At 33.4% G+C, this 19435-nt stretch overlaps 1 protein-coding gene across 1 annotated transcript; it reads right to left on the bottom strand.

Moving 5' to 3' along the window:
• Positions 1–11406: 11406 nt before the first annotated feature.
• On the bottom strand, positions 11407–18366 carry LOC123893873 (E3 ubiquitin-protein ligase RGLG4-like). The gene is made up of 11 exons (XM_045943703.1): positions 15368–18366; positions 14872–14956; positions 14389–14529; positions 14191–14304; positions 13615–13712; positions 13437–13516; positions 13177–13282; positions 12809–12936; positions 12396–12507; positions 12039–12095; positions 11407–11707 (listed from the first exon to the last, which is right to left on the bottom strand). The coding sequence occupies exons 1-11, from the start codon at positions 15614–15616 to the stop codon at positions 11621–11623; spliced, it is 1257 nt and encodes a 418-aa protein (XP_045799659.1). The 5' UTR covers positions 15617–18366; the 3' UTR covers positions 11407–11620.
• Between the last annotated feature and the right edge of the window lie 1069 nt (positions 18367–19435).

The following is a 19435-nucleotide window of genomic DNA, read 5'->3' as shown; positions in this document are numbered from 1 at the left end:
ATATGTGATGTCTATAAGATGACTGTTGGGTTTTTGTATGTTGGCTACATTTTGCAAAAACATCTTTTAGCCAAGTGTTGAGACATATGTGCTTACGCCAAGTGTTGCGACAGATGTAACAACACTTGTATCTCTGATTGTTCGCGCCAGCTAGCGTTTTTATTTTCTACTCAATCTTTCGAAGATTTGATTGAAGAATTGTTTCGTGGTTTCTTACTCAACAAGGCGCACGTGATCAATGTGTTTCAGAAGGCAGCTGAACCCTAGTTCTATTTTCTAAAGGAATAAAATAACTTTTAGAAAATATAATATTTGTTTCAAAAATATATCTTGTGAAGATTGCTGCAGAAAATATAAAAGATTTATTTCAAATAAATCTTTGTGCTTCCAGAAGATTAGAAGATTTAATTTTAAAATATATTTACAACAAATATATTTATGGGAGGAATATTTGATGCAAATAAAGATTTGGTAAAAATATATATTTTGCATCTAGAAGATTTATTGGAGCTGAAGCATTATGAAAGCCCACGAGGCTCTGCTATTTAAAGGGTGCTGCTAACCCTATTTTATTTACCGAAACTTGAAGCTAAAATAGAATATCAAAGATGTAGTCTTTTAAGAGTTTCGTGTCTTTAAGCCACTCTCTAGGAGAGTTGGTGTAAAGTGAACCACTCGGGTTGTGAGATGGTCACTATGTCCTCACTCAGAAACCTGTAGGTAATGAGTTGAGTATTGTATTTGGAGGAAGCTTTTAAGCAACTCCAAATTGTGAACTTAGTCGTTGGCTAGGTGGTGATGTTATTGAAGTGTGTCTTCATCTTTGTCAAGGAGAGTGTCTCCATTATGTTGTTATTGAAATCCTTACTGGTTGTAAGGTTGAGGGGAGTGAGACGGGGTCTCATATCTAGGAGTTCCTAGGTAGAAGTGTCATTGGGTAGGGATTAAGTGAGGAGTTGTAAATGTGGGAGTTTAGCTCCGAATTAATACTGCTGATAGTGAATTTCCTCCTGGATTGGTATCCCCCAGATTAGGTTGTTAGGCTGAACTGGGTTAACAATTATTTGTGTCGTTTATGCTTTTCAGTATATGTTTTTAATGCTCTGTTTTATTGTTCTTACTGCTAAGACAAGTGTTGCGACAAGTGTCTGCACATCGTGGACAACACTTGTCTACTGTGTACCAGAATTTCAATTGGTATCAGAGCAGGCATCCTGTTCTATATCTGGGTGAGATCCTAGGGAAGATACTTTCTGGTTATGAACAAGTACGGAATACTGAAAAGTTGTTTGGACTTGAAGAAGTTCATATTTGTTTGAATGGTCCCTAGAAGTGGGGGATGGACTATTCATGGCAAGGTGTGTAGCTTTGGTGTTGAGCTGCTGTATGGTTTGATTTATTTTCAAACCTATGTTAACCTGTTGCACCTGAAGTGTGGAGTTTGTGCAAAGGTCATTATGGTGTGCCTGAAGTTTGTTGAGGAGTTTTCTGGTTTGAATTCCGCTGCATACATATATGATGGGAAAACTCCTGGTGGTTTTGAGTGTGCTACACTCTGTTCTCCTCTGGTGAGGTTCAACTAACTTGTTGGAGATGCCAACGATACTTGAGGGTGATCTCAAGTCCACTCATAAAGGCACTCATACATGAGTTTGTTGAAGAGAGATCTGAAGGTAGTTATGAGCAATTTATTTTTGCTTCCAATCCTACAAGCCAACCTCCAGTGGCTTTGATAAAGGATCTCTTATTATGGTACCTGAGAAGGGGACTGATGTGCTCCCAGATGTTGGTAAATCTGACCTGCAAATTATGCAGAATCGTGTTGGATGACAGTTGGGCATGTAAGGTGCTTGGAATTATGCATAGGAGTGCTCAAGTTGTATGGTCAGAAGAAGCTTATCTGCCTATGTGAATCAGAATGTGGAGGTTCTGATCTTTCTTTAATAGTATGCTCTAGCAATGCATGACTATTGATTCCACTAGTAGTGGATGTAAGGGCAGCAAAATATTGTCAGATATTGAGGTCTGATAATTGTCTTTGGTTATCTACTGCAAGTCACTCGAGAAAAGGGCTGATAATCAGAATCTTAGTCAAGCTTTTAAGCAAACTAAGAAGTTTTGGAGTTTGTGAGTGACTTCACACCTATTAAGCATGACATCTTGCCTATTCAAAAGGTCATGATACAGAGTGTGGTTCTGCAAGGACATTGATCAAGATGTGTCCTTGTTAAGTAAAAGGGTTAGAGTGTTGTTCAAACATGTGTGGATGATCTGGTATTGAAGGTTAATCAACTACTGATGGTTGATCCTCTTGTGTCCCCCTGCTGTTGTTAATTGTGACTTTGGTGCTTCCACTAAGGCCACAAGTGATTGTGTTGGTGAAACTCTCAAGGAAACTATCCCTGAGACAAATGTTGTACCAAGTGTAGGTACATTTGTGGCACCTGCAACTGCCACATATTTTGATACATCTGCAGCACCTGAAACTATAATAGATCATAATGTTTCAGATATTTCTTACCAGATGAATACTACTGAGAAAGAGAATACTACAAAAGTAATTATGACTGGTAATAATTCTGCTGATCACTGTGTTGTGAACTCTCAATCTGATGAGAGTATGAAGATTGTGTCTAAAAATATTGAGGATAGTTAGCCTGTTGGTGATCTTGCAGCTCATGCTCTGATTAGTAGAGTGCTAGTCTTTGTCGTGATGTTTGTGGATGTGTTATGCTATGAATCTAGTCATCCCGATCTAATATGTTCTTTTGTGAGAATTTATATCTGTCTGTCAATGTGCTATGTGGGCTCGGTGAACCCAATTACGCTGTTGCATGCCTCTGGTGTGTGTTTTTGTTGAAGTGAAAGAAGGTATGTCTTGTATCTCTCTCTCCATTGTCTGGTGCACGCTAATCAAGGGAAATATGATTTAAATTCTTCGGCAAATGTTAATTCTGCTGTTGATGCTTCTACTAAGGTCAATAGTTACTGTATTGATGAGTATATCAAGGAAACTGTTCTTGAGACTAATGTTGTGCCAGATGTTTATACATTTGTGGCACCTGATACTGGTGTAGGCAAGAATGATCAAGATAATCCTGACCAGGTGGATACTACTGAGCAAGAAAGAATTCCAGTAGTAGTAAGGACTGATAATAACTCTGGTAATAATGTTATGGGTTATTCTAAATCTGATGAGAGTATTAGGTCTTTGTTTGCTGATAAAGAACCTTCTATTGACAAAAGTGTGGGTGATGATCCTGATGTTGTCATTGTGAATGACATAGTGGCTGGTAACAAGTCACTAGATAAGACACCTAGTGCTAATGTTGTAGGAAGAATCAGAAGTAGGGCTGGTAAAAATGTGACAACTGTCAATACAGAAATCTAAATCATGAAAGGTGACAAGATTTGTTGGGAAGAAACCTTTTTATGGTCCACCAAGGACAAAGAGTAATAATGTATCTGTTACTGGGGAGAAGAAAAAGAGTCTGAAAAGAAAGAACCCCCTTCTAGTAAATCAGACTTTGAAAGGGAGACAAGTGTAGCTACATTTGGTGACACATTCAGAAGAAGTGTGAAAGGAATGAAGGTCTGATGAGAACAGTGTCTGATCTAGGTGACTGTTTTGATAAGCTGGTAAGGGAATTTGTAGTGAATGTTGCTGACAATTGTGATGACCCTAAAAACCCTGAGTATGGGCAGGTTTGTGTGAGAGGTAAGTGTGTTCATCTCTCTCCCTCCATAATTAACAAATTTTTGAGAAGAAGTGATGAGGAAGTAGCTGAGCTGGAAGTCACAGATAATGAAATTTGTAGAACAATTTGCTGCTGTTAATTGGGTTCCTACCACTCATTCCAGTAATGTAGCCAAAGAATTGGCTAGGTTCATTTATGTTGTTGGAACTAAGGCCAGGTTTGATTATGGTGCTTATGTCTTTTATGCCACTTTGGAACATGCTAAATCTTTTGCTCTACAACTACCCATAGCATTTCCTACTTTACTGTGTGGTATTGTTCTTGACCAACATCCAAATATTCTTCTGGACACTGATGTCCCTTGTAAAAGAAAAGGAAAGCTGAATATTGAGCAAAGGCTGCTTGCAGGGACAAATGTTGCAGCAGGTGTTGGTACATCTGTCCAGCAAAAGCTGGTGCTCTAACTAGGCAGCAAATGATAACTGACTTAAATGAGTCTAGTAGAGCTCTCAAGAAACTAAAGACTGTGATGATCCTTTGAGTAAAGAATTCATGAAGGTTTTTTTACATGGGTTGATGTGTTGAATTTTCACCTGCTGTGATTAATAAGTTTTTAGGCAGGAGTGGAGAACCTGAAGCTGAGCATGCTAAGTCTTTGGCTGTGAAGATGCCAACAACATTTCCCACTGTGCTTTGTAGTATTATTCTTGATCAGCATCCAAGTATTTTGATCAGCTCTGATGTTGTCTGTAAGAGGGAATCTCCTCTCACATTGCACTATAGACTAGTTGAAGGGACAAATGTCTCACATAATGTTGCAACATCTGGCACGAAAAGTTCTGGGTTCATGACCAGAAAATAGATGATTGCTGATTTGATGAGACCTATCCAAGTTGGAAATCTTGGTCGAAAGAAGTATGTCTTTGTAGTTGTTGATGATTCCTCCAGATTTACTTGGGTAAATTTTATTTTAATGTCTTCAAAGACCTTTGTCAACGCCTCCAAACAAAGAAGGAGGGTGTAATTGCCAGGATCAGAAGTGACCATCGGAAGGAATTTGAAAATGCTAAATTCTCTAACTTCTGCTCCTCTGAAGAATTAGCACGAGTTCTCATCTACCCTCTATGAGCTTTGGAAGGGGAGAAAACCAAATGTTAAATATTTCCATGTGTTTGGGAGTAAATGTCATATCTTGGCTAATAGAGAACAAAGACGAAAGATGAATCCCAAAAGTAATGGTAGGAATGGTGATCCTTTTGTTGTTGTCAATAAATCTCATACTATGACATGTTTGTATCTTGAACCTATCAAAACCCCTAATGTCGAATCAAATGTTGTTACTCATGTTAAAGGTTTTGTCAGTTCAAATGTTGTGGGTAGTGTTGGAACATTTGTCAGATGTACCTCTGAAACTTTCAATCTAGTATGAATGTTGTTGTTGATGACATTGTTGTTGAAATTGTGCATATGTCATCTTCCAAGATTGTTGGTTCTGACACTTTGTCATCCCTCACTAAAGTTGTCGTTGAGTCCCCCAAAGGAACCTAACATAAGTCTAATGTCATATCGAATGTTGAAACATCCTGGACCAACCCGTTAGTGTTGTTGAAACCTGTTCTGCAATCCCCCAAACTGATGCTTATATGGTTCTGAGAGTCCTCAATCTAATGAGGTTGAAGATCAACTAATGTTGGTTTGGAGTATTGATGTTTTGAATGTGGTAGAAGAAACTGATCTTGATGATCTTCCACTTAACCAAAGTTGTTGCTCAAAGTGTGACTAAAAAGAGAACTAGCATGGTACGATTGTTTGGATGTGCATTCTGCTGAGAAGTATTATATGTGTTCAGATGTGTTATGATCATATGCGATAATGTGATGATCAAAAGTGATTACTACTATGGTAAGTGACTATTTCAGACCTGTTTCTGAAACCTCTAGTTTTATGTTCTTATGTGATGACAATATATATATTGTTGAAGATGCTTTTGGTATATGTCTCTTGAGATTGGAACTGAATAATACTCATCTGTGTTGAATAACTTGTTTGTTCTGGTACGAGATGTTGTAACATCTGTCTCAACATCGTGTTATCTCAAGTGTTCCAACATTGTGTACAACATCTGTCACCAAAATGCCAGAATGTGGTTGACTATGAGCCAAATATTGAGGATGTTGTTCTGGGCATCATGTCACTTGACAGGAAGAAAGTTGACATCTCTTCTGTCCTCTTAGAGAATGTTTCATTCATTTTGAAGAAAATGTCTAGAAATAGAAATTTATGTTTTAAAGGAGATAATGTTATGAGAAGCTGAATTTTTTGTGAGTATGTTTTTGACTATGAAGCAAACTACAACGTTTATGGTGAAGCTACTAATAACCTTTATGGGTGTAATCTCTAAGAGTATTATGAGACAACTCTTTGAGATTGAAAGATCAGAAGCACTCCAAAGCCAAAAAGGGAGTGTCTTTGACTTCTGACTATAGATTTCTTTTGTCGGACCACATGTTCCTAACATTGTTTTCTCTGCCGGTTGGTACATGTTGTTTCCAAGAACAATGTTTTCTCATGCTCTTGTCATGTTGTGGAAACAAGGGGAAAATGTCTATTTTATGAGTGTTAACTATGGAGGTTGATGTGATGAAGATGGTATAAGTTTATGCCTTATGACTTATGATCTTCATGTTATACTGTTGGAGTTTGGTTATGGTATTGTGGATAAAGGCTTGCAAGTTCTCCGTATATTGTGTGGGCTAGGCCCTGGATTTCTAGCACCTTTATGTGCATTATGGTATGTATTGTGTGCACTCTGAAGCGTTTGTCTGCTACCCTATGTTCTGATATGTATGATGTTTGTCAAAATTATGACCAAAAAAAGGGGGAGTAGTGTGTGTGTGGACAAATGTGTGGACCGATGTTCTTACATTTGGTGAAGTTGTTGTTCTTATGCTTCTATGCTCGTATTGATGTTCTTATGCTTCTATGCTCGTATTGAGGGGGAGTGTGAGTTATCTATATATGCATGTGTTGAGGGGGAGTAATGCTATTCAGGAGGAGTAGTAGTGTGTGACTAGCATGATAATGTGTTCTGATAGCTTATGCTCTGATAGTGTGCTTGATGGTTGTGGGAGTGTTATGTTCCTGATGTGTGATGTCATGCCTGATGTCTAGACATCCTGATCTGATGTGTGAGAATTTATTTTTCTCAGTATGTGGGAGTTTATTTCTCCCTATGTGGTTCTTTTGTGAGAGTTTAGTTCTCTCTGTTATGTAACTTGCACTTCTGATACTACTATGGTACCTCTATGCCTCTGTTCTTTTGTTTAATGCACACTGACTTTATTTGTCAGAATTTGTGGCTAAAAAGGGGGAGTAGTGGTCTGTGATATGTAAGATCTATCTGCGTGATGTGTGGACAGATGTGCTGACATCTGGTGTGTATGTTGTTGATGTGTTAATCTTCTAGGCCTATGTCTGAGTGGAGTAAATGTTACCTTCAGCTCTGTGTGATGTGTTGCAAGAATTCCAAAAAGCATTTAAATTTGTAGCATAGGGCATGATCATAATCATAGTCATAGAAATATGGATGATTCATCGTGCTTAGTCATAATCATAGAAATATGGATGACTTTTATGCTTAGGATCACAGTCATAGAAATATGGGTGATTTGGGTCACATTCATAGCAATATGGGTGACTTAGTTAGTTACATTCATAGAAATATGGGTAACTTGTACATGCTTATTTATGAATGCACACATGTGTGTCTACAACAACCATTAGGCGTTAATCACTCTGATTGAATGCTTCTGCTATTACAAGGATGTTGTAGTTCCTATGGTTGACTACATTGTATGCTTGTGCTCTATCATGCACAAATTCAGGGGGAGTGGCAGTATGAATAAGTGACAAGTGTGATGCCAGATGCTGAGACATCTTGGCTTTATTCTCTGGTGGCTGGGAATTTATTTTTCCTAGTTCTATGTTTGTGGGAATTTATTTTTCCCTGATGATCTTTTGTTGAATGGATGTACTCTGATTATAGGAGTTTATTTCTCCTATCTTTGAATCCACTATGAGAGTTTATTTCTCTCTATCTGCTCTGTGAGGCTATATGTGTTTATTCCTGCTATTGCATGCCTCTGATGCTACTTACCTCTCTTGGAAGTAGTCTTACTATGTGTTACTTTCTTTCCTAGTTGTGTGATCATGTTGACTTGAAGGAAAGGTAATACTGTATCTCTCTATATACTGGTCTAATATTGTTTTAGCCAAAATTTGCCAAAGGGGGAGATTGTTGGGTTTTTGTATGTTGGCTACATTTTGCAAAAACATCTTTTAGCCAAGTGTTGAGACATATGTGCTTACGCCAAGTGTTGCGACAGATGTAACAACACTTGTATGTCTGATTGTTCGCGCCAGCTAGCGTTTTTATTTTCTACTCAATCTTTCGAAGATTTGATTGAAGAATTGTTTCGTGGTTTCTTACTCAACAAGGCGCACGTGATCAATGTGTTTCAGAAGGCAGCTGAACCCTAGTTCTATTTTCTAAAGGAATAAAATAACTTTTAGAAAATATAATATTTGTTTCAAAAATATATCTTGTGAAGATTGCTGCAGAAAATATAAAAGATTTATTTCAAATAAATCTTTGTGCTTCCAGAAGATTAGAAGATTTAATTTTAAAATATATTTACAACAAATATATTTATGGGAGGAATATTTGATGCAAATAAAGATTTGGTAAAAATATATATTTTGCATCTAGAAGATTTATTGGAGCTGAAGCATTATGAAAAGCCCACGAGGCTCTGCTATTTAAAGGGTGCTGCTAACCCTATTTTATTTACCGAAACTTGAAGCTAAAATAGAATATCAAAGATGTAGTCTTTTAAGAGTTTCGTGTCTTTAAGCCACTCTCTAGGAGAGTTGGTGTAAAGTGAACCACTCGGGTTGTGAGATGGTCACTATGTCCTCACTCAGAAACCTGTAGGTAATGAGTTGAGTATTGTATTTGGAGGAAGCTTTTAAGCAACTCCAAATTGTGAACTTAGTCGTTGGCTAGGTGGTGATGTTATTGAAGTGTGTCTTCATCTTTGTCAAGGAGAGTGTCTCCATTATGTTGTTATTGAAATCCTTACTGGTTGTAAGGTTGAGGGGAGTGAGACGGGGTCTCATATCTAGGAGTTCCTAGGTAGATGTGTCATTGGGTAGGGATTAAGTGAGGAGTTGTAAACGGGGGAGTTTAGCTCCGAATTAATACTGCTGATAGTGAATTTCCTCCTGGATTGGTATCCCCCAGATTAGGCTGTTAGGCTGAACTGGGTTAACAATTATTTGTGTCGTTTATGCTTTTCAGTATATGTTTTTAATGCTCTGTTTTATTGTTCTTACTGCTAAGACAAGTGTTGCGACAAGTGTCTGCACATCGTGGACAACACTTGTCTACTGTGTACCAGAATTTCAATGACAATTTTAGACTAGCACTTTCTTCGCTCGAAGTCTTATGTTGTTGTCCAGGCGATGGACAATCGCTCTCTTTGACTTTTTTGTGATCATATATGGTGTCTAGAGGATGAGAACATGTGTTGTCTTAACCTTGTTCTATAGAGGATCATGGGAACACATAGAGGATACATTAATCCTTTTCATTTTGTTGTAATGTTTCTTACACCTAAACACTTGAACACATATTTAGTATATAAATTGTCCCTTTGCTATATTATTATCAAACCACAATGAACGAGATATTAATTCGTATATATTTTGTTCTAACATATTTTACTAGTTTATAGCTTCTTTTTTAGGCGCTATTTTATAGTGTTAGAGCTTATAGTTTATACCTTATCACTTTTAATTCCATTTAAGCCCTTTTTTTATTAATCATTTACGCCCTTATTTTGTTTAACTAAAATTTATTTTTGCCCTTTATTATTTATTATAATTTAAAATAAAAGAGATTTTTTAAATGGAGGCATATGTGTTATTACACGAGTTAAATTCTTTTTTTTAATATATTTTTCATAGATATATGTGTTGAATATATTTTTTTAACTAAAATTTTCTTTTAATATAATTTTAAATTGCAACAAAAGAAATAATGAATAGATATAGATATATAGTAGATATAGAAATAATGAATAAATATCATTTTAATTGTAGTTTATAAAAAAAAATCGAAATTTATATAATTGTTTGTACTTTCATGTTTATATAAGTTGGTGGAAATACATTAGACAATGTCAATAATATAATGCCTAAATATTTTTCGTTTCTACGCGTATGAATTACTTTATTTATCAGCCAAAAGAGATGTAATATAATTGATGTATAATTATTGACTCGTACAAACGCAAGGCATGCTAACTAGTACTGTATTTTTCAATTGCAACAATATGCTCTCAAACATCATGATTTAGAAACAAATTGTATATTTCCTTCGTTTCACATTAATTGTAAATTAGTATTTTTAATGTGAATTAAAAAGAACAATAAATGTTCCACGAACTTAGCTCAATTGGCAGGACATTACATTATATATATGTAGTGGGTCGGGGTTCGAACCCCTATCATCCGACTTATCTACATTAAGGGTGAAATTTCTAGCCACTATACTACTTGACAAAAAAAAAATAGAAAAAAAAATAATTACTTAGAATCATCCAATATGGATCCCGGACTCCTGGTACAATGGTGGATCTTACTAGTCAAAATTTAAACTACAATTCAAACAAATATTACTTTAAGGGTCCGTTTGGTGCACAGGATAAGAGACATGATAGGATAATTGTATCATATCATGTCTCAATCCAGTGTTTGGTGACACAGCGGGATATGATAAGTTAATCCTGAAGTTTATTCTATCCTGTTTCTCTAGTTAAAATTTTTATCCTGAATTTGAGCTGGGTTACCAGCAGGATATGATAAGAATTTTTTTTTATTTATTCTATAAAATATATTTTAAAATAAAAAATTGAAAATTAATAAAATATAAATAATAAAATAATTTGATAGTAAATTAATAATAAAATAATTAATTTTTAAATATATGTGTGTGTGTGATTTTCTCACAAGGGTAATTTTGTAATTTATATAATCTAAAAAATCAAAATTCTCCTAAAATTACAATATTTTAAAGTAAAATAATTATTAAAAAATTGCAAAATAGGAATATTAATTTAAATTTAATAACAACTTAAATATAATTCTTTTGTGATGGTAGTTTTATTATTTACATATGAGATGTATCATATATTTATTTAGTTTATCTAACATGTATAATTGAGTTATTTATTTGATCATGATTCATATAAAAAACTTAATTTGTTTATTTTCTCATGATTTGTATTTAAAATTTAAAGATATTTGATTACTTATTTATATTTTTATTTATAAAATTCAAAGTATTACAATATAATTTTAAAAAAATAACAATTGTTTTACAAGGGTAATTTTTCCATTTAAATATGTTATGTATCTTATCATATTGGTGTGAACAAGTATGTATTAAAAATATGATATAATAGTTATCATGTTTGTTATCATGTGTGCAACAAACACATGATAGGATAACTGAGGATAACTGTTATTCTGCTGATATCATATCCTATCACTATCTTGTTGTATATCATATCCTGTCACTATCATATCTTGCGCATCAAACGGGTCCTAAAGGATCATAGGCTAATTGTGCCATGAACATAGAAAATGCAAATGAAATTGAATTTTTCGTTACTTTTAAAGAGACGATCAACTAGAAAGGGAGAGAGTTCAAACTTACATAAACACATCTAAACTTTTCAACACACTCATGAAACAATACCATCAACCCTACATTTAAGTATATATATCTTACCGTAGAAAAAAGTATATACTGTATATGTTATGCAAACTATTTTTTGTACATCATATGCATTGTAAAATCATCCATTATATACTCTAAGACGACTAGTAATCCTCACTCTACATATAGGACAATTACTTAACCTTGATCCACAATCTCTGCAAGTCTGCATTACAAAATATTGTTAAAAACTTAATTAAATCTAAAAACAATTAGAGAAATAATTAAGACAATTTTAAAAGTAAATAATCAAATAACTATCTAAAAGATATAATACTTTCAAAATACCCCTCAATGATTTTTTACCATCAAATTGTCGCAACATGTGTATTTCATCGATCAAATTAAACCCTGAAATTTCTTTCTTGAGGTTTAATTTGATTGATCAACTAAACAGTCAAAGACTTGATTTGAATGTTGTAATTTCAAATTCAAATAACTATCTTTTAGAACTAGTTTGATTATTTACTCTAAATTCAAAGTGGTTATAAACTCACCATGTGCCCACATCCAAACGCCAAATCCCTTGCATTGGTCAGACAAATAGGACAGGCCTACATAATTACAATGGTTACACAATTATATATAAAATGAGATTAATATGTTGGTGAATTCTGAATTGGTTCTAATCAAGAATGTTTAATTTTAGTCTCGGTAAAAATTTGATTCACTTTTTTTATTCTGTTGTTGGACTACGATATCAACCACTGATTTTTTTTCTTTCAATATCAGTAAATATATCACTCTAAACTAAATTGTTCACTCCAAAGGAAGTGGATTCTCCGGTTTAACATACTAAAATTATAATTAGTGAAGATAATGTAGTGTGGCTTAAGCTTTAATTTAATACTAACAGATTGATTTTGCTCGTCTGTGGTTGCTGCTGGCGAATTGCTTGGTGCAGGCCGAGAATAAGGAACAGGTGAAGGTTTCGGAATTATTCTCTTTGCTGTTCCTGTCACACGTCTGTTATTCATAAACACAAAAAGAACAAGAAAAAATTAATCATTTTAATTAGTGTCAGTTGAGACGAAAAAAATTGAATTGTTTCAAAGAAAGTTGTCAACATAATGAATCAAATGTATAGTACTAATATTATAGGTCCATTCACTTTTCATGTAGTTCTAGTAAAGATATCGTGCAAGTTTGCAGACATATAGAAAAATATGACGAAAAAAGATGTGTGAAATTCTGGCACACATCGTTAAAAGAATATATTTTTTATAGAATAGGTAGCAAAATATAGGTTAAGGTTTAAGCGTTGTACCCAAGTTTACGAAATTCGACACATGCTTTGTATTGGAAGGGAATCTCCATGAGAGCAGCCAGAGCAAAAGCTGCTTCTTTCTCGTCGGGGCTTGTGGTTTTAGACATGATCCTCGTGAAATTAACAAACTGCACATAATGAAAATATATGCGATCACGTGATGAAAAAGAATGTTGCAGTTCTTCTAGTCAAATATCAGTCGGTAGACTAATCTAAAGACTGGAGAATTCAGCTGTTAGATTATCCGATAACTAACATTTAGCTGAAAATATCAGTTGCATATATAAAAGTATGGAATACCAGATACGAATTGAAATATGTTATGACTTTATGATACCCAATTTTAATGTAAGATTGCTATGTAATACCTGAAAATTATCAAAATCGCGTGCTGGAATTTTGTCATCAAACTTTTCCATGTCTTCCCATGGTCCATCGCCAACTCCAACCAGGACTATAGCAAGTGGATATTTACTGTATCATAAATAAAAAATAAAAATATAGATATAAATTAATGTTATTAATCAGATGAAATCATTTTTAAGTACTTTAAAAACAGAACAATAGGAAGATAATGTATAATTTCATATTAATCCCCAAATAAACGAAAATTATACTATGTCTCTACCTTGCATCAGCAATTGCTTTGATTGTTTTCTCTTCTTGGGGACTGAGTTCCTTATCATCATAATCTACACTTCTTGTAACCTTAAAATATCACAAATCTCATATATGAATATGATTTGACAAACTTATGCAAACAGTTGAAAGCATTAATCAAGGTAAAATTAACATTTTATATATACCTGACCATCTGCAATGATAACCAACACGTGGAATTGGCCATGACTTTTCTCAACTATGTCTATGGCAGCTTCAATCACAGGAGCATAAGAAGTTGGTCCTTCACACAAAACCCAATTATTCCTTCAGCCATTTATCATAAAACAAAAGACTACAATCTACATATTTTAAGTTTTGGAGGCAATACTCATAAGAGATCAAATTATACCGATTAACGACATTTTATTGGATACATGCATTACGAAACTATCGGTTGAATTGAAAGTTTATAACATTTAGATTATGTCTATAAATTTTTACTACATATTCCAAAAATTTAAAATCCTTTGATGTCCTCATGCAAGTCGTTAATAAAAACGGATAAATAAGTCGTTCATACTGAGTTATCAAAATCCTGGTAGGGGAAAATTCGCTATGGTGGTCATAGATGCATCCCTAACTATAATTATACATTGTTTTTCCATTCAAAATTAACCGAAATTAAAGGTAGTCTACATCTAACAATTGCAACATAATGAACTGATTGATTACAATAAGTTTATAAGAATAATACTAAGATAAAAGTAAAGATGATATACCTGAGAGTTTCAAGTTTGGAACTATTTTTTTGTAGCAAGCCAAAACTTCCTCAAAGCCATGGCAAGGTGAATGATCACTATGAAAGCTGAATACTTCTTGATCATGTGTGGTAGCTGTATAATGAATGGAAAAATTTGAGCTATAAATTGAATTGGAAAAAAAAAACTATTCTACTTTATAAGGATTAGATGCCTTACAATCACCAAAGCCAAAGCATGGAATCAAGTTGTCATCATCAAAAGGAGCCAAAGTCTTGCCAACAATTGAGATGGCTTTCTCATAGGGGTTAGGTGTATCTCCAATTGCATGAAGGCTTCTCTTATTGAATGAGTTTTTTCCTTAAAAAAAATTGAATGCATTAAGGGAACACTTCAAAAAATCGTTTAAAGAAGAAATTATAACCAATGTTTAAGAATTCAAAGCATACGGTTCAATCAGTTGAACCGTGAACTGACATTGTGAACGGTGCGTTTGTGGCTTCATCCTGTTTCGAGCGGTTTTAAACAGTTTAATCATAACCCAAAAGTCTTATCGGTTTGATGTTCAATTTGATTTTTAAAACATTGATATAACCATATACCATATATATAGCAAACATTGGCTCTTAATCATGGCTCTCAACAATGGATTAATGATGGAATCACTTGGTCAAATTTTGATCATGTAGTACTACAACTTACCGGTCCACTCATTACTCTTAGTAAAATCAATCCCAAGGATGAGATTTGATGATTCTAAACCTTCTTTCCTCAGGGCTGCAATAACCTATAAAAAAAAAAGGGTAACGAAAATTAAATGAAATCCAATGAAAATAACACTTTGCCAATAACATTATAGCTTACAAGAGTTGCAATGAAATTATGATTACTATTTTTTCATGACAGATTACTACTACTATAATCTATTTTTTTATTACTTTAGGCCTAATGGTTTGATATACAAATTCTAAACCAATTTTTTTTAAAAAATACTTCCATAAATTTCTCAGAGAGAATGAACTGACAACAGAAGTAGCAATACTGCAACAAGAAAGGTTTAAGAACTAGCACAAATTCTTCAGTATTTAAGAAAAGTAATTAGAGAAACATTAACTCTTTTCTCTAACATAACATAATAATTAACTACTAATATCTGTGATTACAAAAAAAAAAGCAATTAGATGAGAAACATACATACCTGTTCAAGGGAGGTGAAGTTATCTGGAATCAAACCATACTTGTTGGTAGATTTCTTGGTATTTGAACTTTGTCCAGAATTATGAGTTGGTTTCTTAGACATTGAAGAAGTAACTTGTGGTAATGGTAATGGGAGAGGTTTTTGAGTTGGTAAATTGGATGAAGTGATTCTTCCACCTCTTCCTTTATCATCATCATTCCTAGTATTTTGAGCCTCACGCTTTTTATTTTTACCCATTAGATTCCCCATAGCATCAAATCAAATTCAACTAGGTTTTCTTTTTTCTTCACAGAACTCTTAACTAGTTTTTAACAAGCTTAAAGATTGAGATATGTGTGTGTTTATATAAAGATTTAGATGTGTGTATATATATGTAACGTAATTTTATGATCATCATTAAAAAGATATAAAAAAATAATTAAGGGTATAAACGAAAGTCAGAGGAAGGTGGAAGAGTAGTTCCTAGAAAATCATCATCATGTAAATAAAAGTGGTAAAAAAAATTAAGAGAATAAAGGAAAATAGTTAATTGCTATGTACTATATACTATATTGGTATCTGATTCTAGTCTTGACGCTTTATTTTGCTTGTTAGATTTGTACAAATTTGATTCTTTTCTCTCTTTGCCTAATAAGATGCTGAAAAGTTATGGACTATGGAGTGTTTATTAAAAGGAGAAAAGCAATAGGGAGAAATATAATTTTTTTTTACTAAAGGGAGAAATATAATTTTAGCTAGTGTATGTACCAAAAAAAAAATAATTGTAGCTAGTGAAATATGACGTGAGTGAGAATTAATGTACAAGACTAAAATATTTGTAACGTCAAATTTATAGGGATACAAGATTCATAACTCTGAATAAATACAACAAAAATCATGATAATAATTGAATAAGAAACATGAGAAATTTATAGGTTAATGTGAATTTTACCCTCTAACTTTTACAAACTTGCGATTTTGTCGCTTTAACTTTTATAATAGCATCTTTGGACCCTAACTTTGATCTTTTTGAAAAAGGCCGACCGTCATTTTGACCAAGTAAGTGCACATGGGGACTGTGAGTCACATGTCACGTTGGTATGTCCATGTGTGTTGACTTGCTAACGTGGCATGTGAGTCACTGTCTACGTGTGTATTGATTTGGTCAAAATCAATGAGAGTCAATCTTTTACAAAAGGGGCTAAAGTTAGAGTTAAAAATGCTATAATGAAAGTTATGGAATCAAAATCGCAAGATTGTAAAAATTACGGGCCAAAAGCGCAGTTTAGTCAAACTTATATTATCAAAAAATTGTGAGAGAATTTCCAAAATATACTTGAAAGGATGCAATGGTTAGTTTGAAACATAGTGTCTATTGGTTTAGTCTTTGAACCTTTTGAGGACAAGAGTGAATCGTAGCATTGTTTCATATAACATTGCATTATATCTTTCAAGGATTGCTTCCCTTCATCAAATGATATGAGTTTCTCTATAAATAGAGACACCCATGAGGTAGAAAAGACACACAATCAGAACATCCAATCATGTTTACATAGTCTAACTTCTGTCTAAAATATTCTAAGTCATTTCTTCTTTTCTCTAGTACACAAGAGTCATTGAAGGAACTTTGTTTTGTAAACTACCATTGTCGATACGCTTGGTGTGAATGTGCAAGTCACGTCAAGGATTTCAAAGTATCCTGAAAGGGATTCGTCGGTTATAACCCATTTGCATCCGGTTTACATAAACTGGTGGGGGCGAATCGAACCTAAAGCTTAGTGTGTTCACACACGCTTTGGAATTTATGTGCACCATCATCATGTTCGTCTTCATCTTCTTCTTGTTCGAGTATTTGCAGCAGTCTCCCAACAAAAGTTCTCACAAAAATAATATATCAAACCAAGACATTAGGTTCAAGCAGTTAATGAGTTACATCTAGAACGAATTGTTCGGAAGAACCCGAATTCGATTCCTGATGGGAACAAATTGTTCAGTTAGAACTGATTTTTTTTTATATAATTTAATAACACAAATTTAATTGTGAGGTCGTAGGTTCAATCACCAGCTCCATTATAAAAAAAAATACAGTAAGTAGTAAATCACTAAAAAAAAAAGTACTATATGACATTATTTTTTTTTTAAGGAAAGTATATAACATCTGGTGGCCTAGTTATGGATATTATACTTGCCTAGTTATGGATATTATTTTCCTGACACTCACGCGTATTTAAATTAATGTAATTGGACTTACGGTCTAGTTTTATATTTATGGTAATTGGACTTACGGTAAAGTAAGAATGTTTGTAAGTTCAAGAAAAACGCTAACCAGCTAGTTAAGGAACTTATATGTTCTATTTGACAAAATTATTGGACGGCTACTAAGTTAGCTGATAGCTTATAGTAGCTTATAATTGATAGCTGATGGCTAATAGCTGATAAGTTAATTGAAGTGTTTGGTAAAATTAACGGTTCAACTGTCTCTAAAAAATCGTAACACAGTCCAGAATAAGTGTGACTGCGTATATATACTATATAGAAATCCAGCCCCACACCTAGGGGTGTACGTGGGCCGGATTGGGTTGGGTTTGACCAAAACCAAAACCCGAACCACATAGGATACTCCGGATTGGGTCAAGGAAAATAACCACCCGTTATAACATTGGGTCGGGTTGGGTAAATCCACTAATTTCCGGGTTGAATTGGGTTGGGTAGTGGGTTACCCAAATTACTTTTCAATTTTTTTTATATTAAATATTTAAATATCGAATCATCATATTTTTTAATAAAAATAACTCAACCATTGTATTTTCTTGAAAAATAGTGTAACTTTTTTCACTATAAAAAATAATCACCTATTTTTCGTTTAAACCCACTAATTTACTGGTTAGATAGTTTGCTACCCAAATAATTTTTTTTTTGCTTTTTTTAATATCAAATGACTAAACGATGAATTATAATATATGTTTATGAAAATTATTCTAGCTTTTTATTTTATTTTGTAAATAGTGCGATAAATTATCATATTTGTTTATAAAAATTATTCAATCTTTCTATTTTCTTAAAAAATAGTATAACTTATTTTCAATATAAAAATATTTAATGATCAAATGGAAAAATCTTTAGTATTTTCATAAAAAATATTTAGAAAAACATAGCACTAGTGGGTAAGTGGGTTTTTTGGGTTGGGTCCGGTTTTACCCGGAACCCGACTTTTTTTTATGGGTGTGTTTGTTTCGGGGATTAAAATTATAATCCTAGGATTATTATTCCTTGGAATATTATTGCTGGGAATATTATTCCTATCAATATGTTTGGTAAATAAATAAAGTTCCTTGGAACATTTTTAAAATAAATTAATTAATATTTTAAAATATTAAAATAAAAAAATAAATGAGTTAAAAATAATGGGAGAGTAGGGAGTTATGGGTGGTTACCTCTTATTCCCATGGGAATGTAAGATTCCCACCATTTAACATGGGAATAAAAAGTGGGAAAGTCATGTAATTTATATTCCAAGGAATAAAAAGTTCCTAGGCATAATTTTTTAAAACTTGAAACAAACATAGGAATTAAAGATTCCCAAAGTCACATTCCTGGAAATAAATTTATAATCCATGAAACAAATACCCCCTATGGGTTTTTCATTTTTGAAATCCGTATCCACCCACTTGCCCGACCCAATCCACTTTTTGGGTTGGATAGTGTAACTTTTGTGGGCCACACCCGTGGGTAATGCCCCGGTAACTTCGGGAGAAGGTTTCTGAACTCCTATCTATTCAACCTGACCTATCTTCTTAGTTGATAAATATAAAAAGACATTAAAAGACATGCTTAATTAATAATAAAATTTATATCAAATATTCCTTCAAAAAAAATTATATCAAATATATATTTAAGATAATAATTTAAACATATTAATATAATATATCTTTTATAAATTATTGTTAAATATCTTTTATATGCTGCAATTTTATTCATTATAAAAAAAAAATTAAAATTATTTTTTATTTTTAAGTATTAAATGCAATTTTAGTCATCTCGCAACCGATGTGGGACTTCTTGGCACACCTCATCACGCCTAGTGCTATT

The sequence above is a fragment of the Trifolium pratense genome, linkage group LG7 (genome assembly GCF_020283565.1).
Source record: "Trifolium pratense cultivar HEN17-A07 linkage group LG7, ARS_RC_1.1, whole genome shotgun sequence".
Lineage (NCBI taxonomy): Eukaryota > Viridiplantae > Streptophyta > Magnoliopsida > Fabales > Fabaceae > Trifolium > Trifolium pratense.
The sequence above is the reverse complement of the archived record's forward strand: the minus strand, read 5'-3'. Positions and strand labels throughout refer to the sequence as shown.